Below are 9637 nucleotides of genomic sequence, written 5' to 3' on the forward strand. Positions count from 1 at the left end.
CTAAACATCATCTTGAACTTTTACATTATTATTTTATTTAATCATCTTTAAAGAACAAGCAATTAGTAATAAATAGTAAAAATCTACAGATGAATTACTTAAAGAAAAGCTTTTGCAGATTGGGTGACGTGTAATCAACCTAATGTTTTATGAGACAAACCCACGGCTCCCCCAGCAGCATAAAGTGACATAGGTTTAACAACTATGAAGTTAAAATTGGTAAAACTTTATTATTTTGGTCACTTTTTAATTCATATTCTTATCAAGATGAACATTTTGGAGTTCATCGACTACATTAGGCAAAACAGCAATAATTTATACGGGAAGAAATGCTTTTAAATTTGTCAAAATAAACAATACTTAAAACAAACTCACAAAACACATAGTCCCCCCCCTCCCCAACCACCCAGCCCCGTCCCAGTCTCTAAGAGTGCAGGAGTCAATGACAGCCGCAGCTTAATGCCAGCATGTCATCATACTGCTTTAAAACCACATTCTCCTCATCATCAAAGTACAACAAACTGATAGACTGGAGTCTGTCAGGCACACAGCAGGGCGCTCCCACTTCATCACCTGAGAGCTTGAGCGCGTGCATGATGGAGCGCACAGTGGCGTGGTTGGTGGCTCTTAGGCCCACTCCCAGTGGGAAGGGGCAGGAGCCTTTGCAGTGGTAGGCATTATATCCACGTGGAGAGATGATCCATCCGGACCAGCCGATCTCGTCAAAGTCAACAAAGAGGGGGACCCGATGGCAGGACCGGCCCCGGGGTGAGAAACCTGAGGATGCCCGTCGCCTCCTGCTGAGCAGGTCTTGGGGCTCAGGTGCTGCTGCTGGTTGGGTTTGTTCTGCAGGAGAGAAATACGCGGTCATATCAGTTTGGGGCACGACTTAACTTGGTAGTAAAGATCATTGGAATGGTATTGCCCAAAGCCAACTGGGAAGTGAGCATTTTTGTCTGAATGTATCTCAGAAGCGAGAGAACAGCAGCCACATGTTGCCTTTTTCAAACTTTGAAGAGTAATTGTTGTCCTACTGTGGATTGGTTGTTTCACTGGAAGGATTCTTTGAAGATCATGTATTCGCTACTTTCTACAACCTTACCCAGATTTGACTGGTTTGATCCAGTCCTCCCATCATCTGAGAATATGACCAGGTAGGCATTTGTGTCTGTCAGCTCTGCTGCCTGCTTGGAGGATGACACCACTGATTCCATCCAGTTATCATAAGAGAATGTGGTCACCACCAGTATGCCCTTATTGTCTTGACTGTTCTGGATCCACTTGGATACCTAAAATTCAAAGCAGAATTAGATTAATCCATGTTTAATACGAACACCTGGGCAAATCAAACCGAAACAAACCTTTTAATGTCCGACCAAAAATTTCAGTGTAAATTGACATTACATAGACATTAAAACATAGTGAACTGAAGAAAAGTCCTATTTTGAAATTAATACACTGAAATTTAGAAAATAATGAATAAAAACACATTTTTGTATGTATTTTTTTTAATCTTTAAATCAATACAAGAATAAGAAGGTAATTGTAGAAATACACACACACATGTAGAAATAAATACATAAACATAAAAAATACATAAACAAGAGTATCTGTAAAGACACACCAGAGTACTATTTATGCTTACTTTCTATATGTAGTTAATTTTGGAATTTTATCAAATCTGTTTATTTATTTGGTTATTTATTTTCCCCATGTGGTAATAAGTTAGGCATGTCTAACCAGAAATACACAGGTTCATGTTAATAAAGATAAACATAAAGATAATATATCATTTTAGAATTACATTACTGCAAATATAGGTAAATACGAGAACAAAAAAAATCAATAAATAAATAAGCCATGATTCATTCCTAATTTATTACATATTTTAAACATATATATTTACTTAGTAAAATGTCAGCTGTTTTTTTTCCATACATAACTTAACTCATGAAAATGAATGAATGAATGAAAACCGAGGCAAAGTTACCATTTGAGTGACGTTGAAAACTTCCCATCCCTGTGTGTGGAATGGTACCAGTCTGGAAGAGACAAGGTTTCCCCTCCATGGTTTCATTCCGCTGTTCATCACCTCGTACAGATCTACCTGGACAGATAAAACTAAGGTTGTTGAGACTGACATAAACTCTTAAAGGCCTGTAAGACTGTTTGCAGACGCCGAAGCAGGAAAGCTGCTTCTTTTTGTAGTAAATTATCCAAAACACAAGAAAAACTCTGCAACATCTGTTGATCTCTGCAGAAGAGCTTCACAGCTCTGATCCAAACTCGAGTATCTTTTTTTTTTTTTTTAGCGTGACAAGACATTAAAAAGGTTTTATTCCAGACGCAGCTTACCTTGTAGACATGAGGACCGTGAAACTTTCCGAGGTGCAGCTTCAGTTTTTTTCTGAACCAGCGGAACTCAGCTTTGACCATCGTCTCCTCTCTGCCAAAAGATGACAAGTTGAAGAAGTGAAAGCTCTCCCTGGTAGAACCTGCAGACAACGACAAACTAAAGAATTAAAACGTTTACATAAAGAGGTTTCTTTTAAACACTGTGCGCAACTTTTGGCATTTTTCCACTCATTTGTAAATTTTAACGGCTCATTCTTATTTATTCTAATCAATCAATAACAACAGATCTTTCTGAAGTGTTTGACTCAGGTGTAAAGGTGAGTTAGACAAGTTCCTTTTTACCTTTGTCCTCAAAACTGCGCACAATTGTTCCATCCAAAATCTCCTTCTGACTTCTCGGGGTCCCCTCTGTGTCTGACACTGCTTTGAAAAAGTCCAACATAAACTGCGGCGCCTTCCTGCGGGGAGCTCCCTCCGGAGCTCGGGCTAAGTCTCTCAGACTGAACAGCGCATCCAAACCATCCTGCTTCCCCTCCGTCCCTGCGCCCTGCGCGGTGGCCAGCTGCGTGACGCACGCCAGCTGGAGGGCGAGGAGGAGGCGGCGCGGGGTTTCTGCAGCCATTTTACGGGGAGACTGGACTGAGCTCCACACCTGTGAGACGATGGGTGATAAAGGGCCACCCTGCTGCTGTTAATGACTGGCTGTCACTGTATTCAGCTAACACCAGGGGATGATTGGGGCCTGATTGATGATGGACAAGGAAAAACAAAAGAAAGGTGAAAATGACCCGAGAGTCGCTATTAAAGATAAGAATAAATAAATGACTCATCTTCCTCGGTGTGTATCACCGTGTGTATTCAGCACTTTAGAGGGCGATTCCCACATTTTATTTCAAAACTAAACAGAATTTATTACAGTCCTGGATCCGGAATTTAGAACCAAATAAAACGATGCCATGATGATGTTTTGTCGCCTTTGCTCCACATCATGTGTTTCTGGTTCCACTTGTCTGTTATCAGTAAGAAACCAGTCGCTGGAAAGCAAACGAACCCCGAAGCCGTGACGCACACGACGCGCGTTTTCAAAAGCCACCTGTTAATGCGCACATTTCCAGCGAGCGCAAGCGGCTGATCCCCCCCTTTACTATTTGCACAGATGACTCAGATTTGACACCCAGCTCACAGTGACGTATTTATTCCGTCGTTAAGGTGTCTTCGAAACGATCTGTGATCAATCAGCTCCAACAAAAGGGATCAAATTCTCAAGATCATCGCGCTGATCAATGGCTGCTTTCCACGGGAACGATGATCCCCTCATTTAGAGGCAATTACTCATGTTTAAGGTTTTTTCCTGATCCCATGTATTAGATAAGGTCTAGGATAGATTATACCCATAAATAGTGCAAACAAAGAGATACAAGGAGGTTGAGTGATGATTGGATTTGCTGAGACAAAAGTTGTTTTCTCTGCTTTTCATAAAGCCAAACGTGTTCTTTGCTCCTTTTGTTAAAAAACAAAGAAGTTACAGGTTATCTAAAAATACCAAGTAACTACTTAAATGCTGAAAACATGCTTAAAGGAATATGCCAGATGGAAAAGTTGCTTTAAATGTAAATTTCATGCTAAACTCAGGAAATGAGAGGATGCTGTTACTCTGAGGTCCGGGTGTGGTGGACAGATCGGGTCCAGGCTTGGTCAGGAGGAGTCTTGTGTTTTCATATGACACACATGATGTACTCATGCTCATGTGTTTAAACATCTGGAACATCCTTGAATGTTTACACCAAACATGTGCTGATTCTTGATAGACTTAAAGGGGAAGCCCTGTGACGTGGATTTTCGCAGGACTTTAGCGTCATCAGACCTGAAAACAAGCACAGAAATGGTGTTGCCATCTTGCACTGGTATAACCTTGGAGTTTATGGTTGTGATGTGGGCTGGAGAAAGAATGCAAGTTTAGCCTATGAATCCCAAACTGGAGTTACTTTTCAGGATACATCCTCTCTTTTTTTTTATTTATACTGGGATTGTGTAACTTGATTCTCACGATGTATGTAAACCTTTAAAAAAAAGAATAAATAAAAAAAATAAATCTTCCCAGGGTTACTGCACTGAAAAGCCACAAACATTTCTTGCACACATTTGAAGTATATATATCCTGTTTGCAATATTAAACAATAATTTACCTTTATTTGTACGGCACCAATTAAAAACAAAGTCATCTTAAGGAAATTTATAATCACTTCAAACCAATTCATACCAATTAAAACAATCCACATTAGTCCAGTTTATAATCTCTGTGTTCATACAAGCCAGTTCATAAAGAATAGTCGAGCAAATGGAAACCAATGGATTGCACTGAATTTTTTCTTCGATTCAATCCCCCATCTTAAGAATACATGAGGTGTTGGGCAAAAAAAGAAAAAAACAGGAATCAGAAACTTCCAGCATAATCCGGCACATGGAAGGGAGTGGAGGTAGAGAGGACAAAAAAAGAGAGGCCAACAAGTTCTACAACATTTTCCAAGGGAAACCTGAAGAGAGAGAAGAATATGAATAGAGATTAATGACACCAGCAATGTCATATGACATTAATTACATCAATATTCAGCATTTATTCCGTGCTTATCTTAAACTTTATCAATAGATCCACCCCATTTCTTTCCATATAAGCTTCCAGTTATCACCCACCATGGATATTTTCGGACTGTACACCCTGATGCTCTGCATTCACTCTTATTCACATACAAACACAATGTTGGGGCATTATTTTGGACACCCTGATTTCATGGGATCAGTAAACTTAACCAAGCAATGCTGAAGCTAGTAACACATTTTGCATGTGTATCTACAGTTAAAACTTTAGCACGGTAATGCGCGGAGTTGTCTCATAAAAAACTTCTAATGGAACAGATTTGGTCATTTTAACCAGTTTTGTTACAGCTGGAGCACCAAGCTGGTTGGACAACTACAAGAATAAGGTGGGGTTTTTTTTCTAAATAATGTAAGAGAATATTTATCCAGGACATCACTGCTGCATTTTACTGAGCTACTTTACTCCTACATCAACATTCAACCTGCATTTCTATAAATGGTTTTGTGTATTCATTACCATCGAAACCTCACGGCTAGAAAACTCCTGGTTTAAACCTCAGCTGGAAGTGTCTGTGTCTTGCATCCATGTTTTTGTTCTCCCAGATATGTGAGCATTGATACAACTGTTAGCATCAGCTAGTTCAATAAAATATGAAGCTAACTGAGCTCTACATAGCTTTTTCAAGAAGCCAAACTTGAAAATGTTCATTGCATTTACCTAAAACAAATGTTATTCCTTATAATATAGCCAAATAAAAGCCGTGTATTAAATTCACTGGGAAACAAGCAGAAACATCTCAGTGAAAATGATATTTGGAACATCACAAACCTCCTCAAAAGTTTTTATTGCTGAGATTTGATCCTCTCCATCCCAGAACATTTGGAGATTTCAGGTTGGGCTGAATGATTATGTGTTTCAATAACTCCCCATGAGTCAAAGGAAAGTCAGTTGGCTGGACTGGATATGGATGCTACTGCTTGTGTGCTATAGGTTCAAAATAAGCTAGCAAAAACATGTCACAGTACCTTGAACTGTCCTGTTCTCTGTTAACATGAATATTATAAGGATATTTCAGTTGAAAAGCAAACATCTGAAACTGACAGACTGGGTTTTATCAAGGCTGTCCTGCTTGTAACTTGGCTTTGATTTCTTCTTTTATTCTTTTAGGTACCTTCAGTCCATGAAAACTGAGCAAAAAGATGAAATTCAGAAAGTCACTATGTGAACTGCAGTAGTCACTTACAGACCAGACTTTTAGACCACGAAATTACATGTTTTTTATTTTTACCACAGCTTTTTAAACTTCAAACATCTTTGTCACATTTAAAAGTAAGATTTGATGTTTGTAAGGATGGAAGACTTCTGTTATATATTTCCAGCATTCCTATGCTAAGCTAAGCTAAGCTAACTAGCTAGCTACTGACTGTTTCATACAAGAAACGCAGATTATTTATCTTTTTGTACATGTACTAATAATAACTTACAGTTTAAAACCTGTTTAAAACATGTTTGCATTTTAACCAGTGTAGATCAGCAAATTATGAATAAATGGATAAACAAATGAGACAATAAGATACAAACAAGCAAATCATTTTATTGGCATAAACAGTTAAGGTAAATCTGAATATGCTCATGTCTTCCTTTCTCAAATCTCAAAACCATAAATGAGAGCTGGAGCACAGTAAAGTGAAAGCTTTGCTTTTCAGCTTAGTTTTCATGGACTGACGTGACGTTCCGACAGAATCACTGCTGAAGAAGATTCTGAGAAACTTGGTTTGAGTCAGAGACTTATTCTCAAACACTAGGAAACATTTAGCTTTTTGTCAGGGATTTATGTGTAAAGAAAGTATTATTCAGACACCGGAATATAATTTTTTAACATGAAGAACAGTTTGTTAGAACAATAAACAAAATGCATGATAAAGTTGGACGTTCCTGTTTTTATTTGTTGTGGAGTAGCAGCATCATGCCTCATTACCAATGTCTGTGGTTGCCACACAAATCCATAATCATCCTTCATGCACCAGCATTTTGTAACAGCTGATTTTCACCTTAAACAGACAAATGCTCTGTCGCTCTTCTTTGGACAGTTGCTTTGCTGAATTCAGAAAACCTGTAGAAGAACATCACAACCTATTCAGATCAGTAAAAGTGCTCTTAACATAACCTACCCAAGGGTTTGTAGTGTGGAAAAAATTCCATAGCAACACACAACTGTACAACCTTTTTAATGACTCATGATAATTTTGTAATCCTGCAGGTAAACATGAAAAACCTGCTGGACAGTGACTCAACAAGTCCACAGTAGGTGATTCTGCAATAGTGCATCAGGAAAACCTAGGCTGTTTTTTAAAGAGCTTGAAATAACTGAGATAATTACAGAAAATGTGAACTTACAACTTTTTCAAATTGAATTAAAACAATAACAGGTCTAATGCATATTGCTGACATTCCTAAATTAGCAACAGATGTACTTTTAGGCCCATGAAAAACGTTGTTTACTGTGGGTCTGATCCCAGTTTGGTCCCAGCTTAACATCATGATGGCAAACCTACAGTTTATGGAAACTGCGTTGTCTGATTTTTTATTCTTTATTTTGAAGGCATTCAGTTGTGCACTTAAAAACGTTATTTATATTTGTGTTTTTTTTTTTTTTTTTAATGCAGCTGGAGTCTAAATAGATGAAACTAATGAACAATGCTTGTTGCTAAAACACCATTTAGCTGTCATATTACAGTGACTGACCTCTCCAGATGTGTTTTAAGGAAGATGCGGTGGCTCCATCGCCTTGGAATTTTATGAGAGCTTTTATCTTTGTCCCGTTTTATGAAGTTACAGCAGTGTTCAGCAGCAAACATGTTGACTGGTGCTGCTATTCTTGTGATTTGTTGTGCATGTGGACACGTCTCCCAGATGTGAGTCCCCATCTTTATCACATGAACAGCTTATCAAAAAGTCAAAATGTCTTTTATGGAAGGACTCTGTCTAACGATACAAATATTAGCCATTGTGTTTTTTGTTTTCCTGTTTTCCTTGTTAGAAACCACACAGGTAAAGTGTGTAACACTGATTGTGTTGTTTGAATCCAATATTCTGCTGGGAAAACCTGCATCCTGACATTCACCTGGATGATACTTTAACGATTGACACATAAATAAACCTTTGTTTTTTCTACTGCCCGGCAGTAACAGCCCCCCCAGCAGGAGAGTATAAGCCCTACCAGAACTGCTTGGGAAGAAAGAGTTTGAAGGTTTCCTCCAACTTACAACTGCCAAAAAAACAGTTTGAAGTAACCTGATGGCATGTGTATGAGCATGAAACCAGCCCACTAAGGAGCCTTTCTGAACTATCAAACATTCTTTTACTTAGAACTGGACAATAACTTGACTGACTGGTGTGTTTTCCCTGGTTTCACTGGATGTTTGCAGGGTTGAACAGCAGATGGAGCTGTTGGCTTACATATGAGAATAAACCAGTCTCTTCAAACTGGTTTCATGGACCATGGATCCCCAACCCTCAAGGATCGGCGTCCTGCAGGTTTTCCAAGTGTTCCTGCTTAAACACACCTGACTCAGACTCAGACAAGCTCTGCACACGTCTGTTAAATACACATAGATTTCAATCAGGTGTGTTGCAACAGGGTCAGGACGCCGGTCCATGAAGACCAGGATTGGGAATCCCTGACATGGACTATGAATATTGTTCACTTAGCTGTTTAACAGGCTTTTTCATGCATTTAGTAGTGACGTGATTATGCTTTTAATATAGGATGTGTGTATTTTAATACATGTCTGAATGGTTCTTCGACCCAACAGAGTCTTGAATGAAGTCACAGTAGATAATCTGTCTCATTCAGCGCCTCTTCTAATGGATTTATAATACTTTAGTTTAACCTTGATCCATAAAACTTTGCTTAGGCATGGCTAATGTTGTGTCTCGTTATCTACTTTTTCACCCAGGGCTGCCTGGCTCCACATCTGACAACTGTGCCCATGTGTTAATGACTTCACCTTGTGTTAAATACCTCTACCGATGTAATTAGAGACACATGGAAGGCATTTACTCCAAGTGCTGGCCACTGCTGCTCCGTTCGAATGAATAATGAAGAGCTTTACAGTCACAGCGAAAGTGGAAACACATGAGCAGGGTGTTGAAGTCAGCCGCAATGTAACGTGATTTTCTTTTACAAAATGTACTTGTGGGTTCTGACCGCAAGAAGCAGGGTCAGCTGACCTCTTCAGTGTCTGAAATGTTCATTTTACCATTTTGGCCATTTTCCTGATCCTATCATTAGACAGGGACGATCAGAACTAATCGTGTCATTTACACGTAGAAGATCTGCTGATTTTTGTCTGCTTTCTTTTCTGTATTATGATGTTCAAACAAAATGCTCTGCAAAGTACATCTCACCCAAAACTGTTGATTGGTGGTTGAACACTCTCACAAAGATTTATTCTGCAAGAAAAGGTGCAATGCAAGGATACAAATGTGAGGACACAAAAAATCATTAAAAAAAGATAAAAATGCAAAAAATATGACAATAATATGAGTGCAGTACTGTGCAGAATGTTTTCACAAGTAACTCCGAAAATATTTTCTCATCTTATTTATAGATTATAATTGTTTGTCTGAATATTACAAATATAATCAAATATTTTTATCTTGAGGAAAATAGAATCAATGACC

General features: G+C 38.7%; 1 protein-coding gene across 1 annotated transcript; it reads right to left on the reverse strand.

The window, feature by feature from the left end:
- Nucleotides 1-439: 439 nt before the first annotated feature.
- On the reverse strand, nt 440-2977 carry LOC306771455 (bone morphogenetic protein 2; the record flags this gene model as incomplete). The annotated part of the gene is made up of 5 exons (XM_079260621.1): nt 440-846; nt 1103-1289; nt 1991-2107; nt 2356-2495; nt 2698-2977. 5 exons carry the CDS (start codon nt 2975-2977, stop codon nt 440-442), a joined length of 1131 nt encoding a protein of 376 aa, XP_079116747.1.
- Between the last annotated feature and the right edge of the window lie 6660 nt (nt 2978-9637).

This window comes from Telmatherina bonti (assembly GCF_933228915.1).
Source record: "Telmatherina bonti genome assembly, chromosome: 21".
Lineage (NCBI taxonomy): Eukaryota > Metazoa > Chordata > Actinopteri > Atheriniformes > Telmatherinidae > Telmatherina > Telmatherina bonti.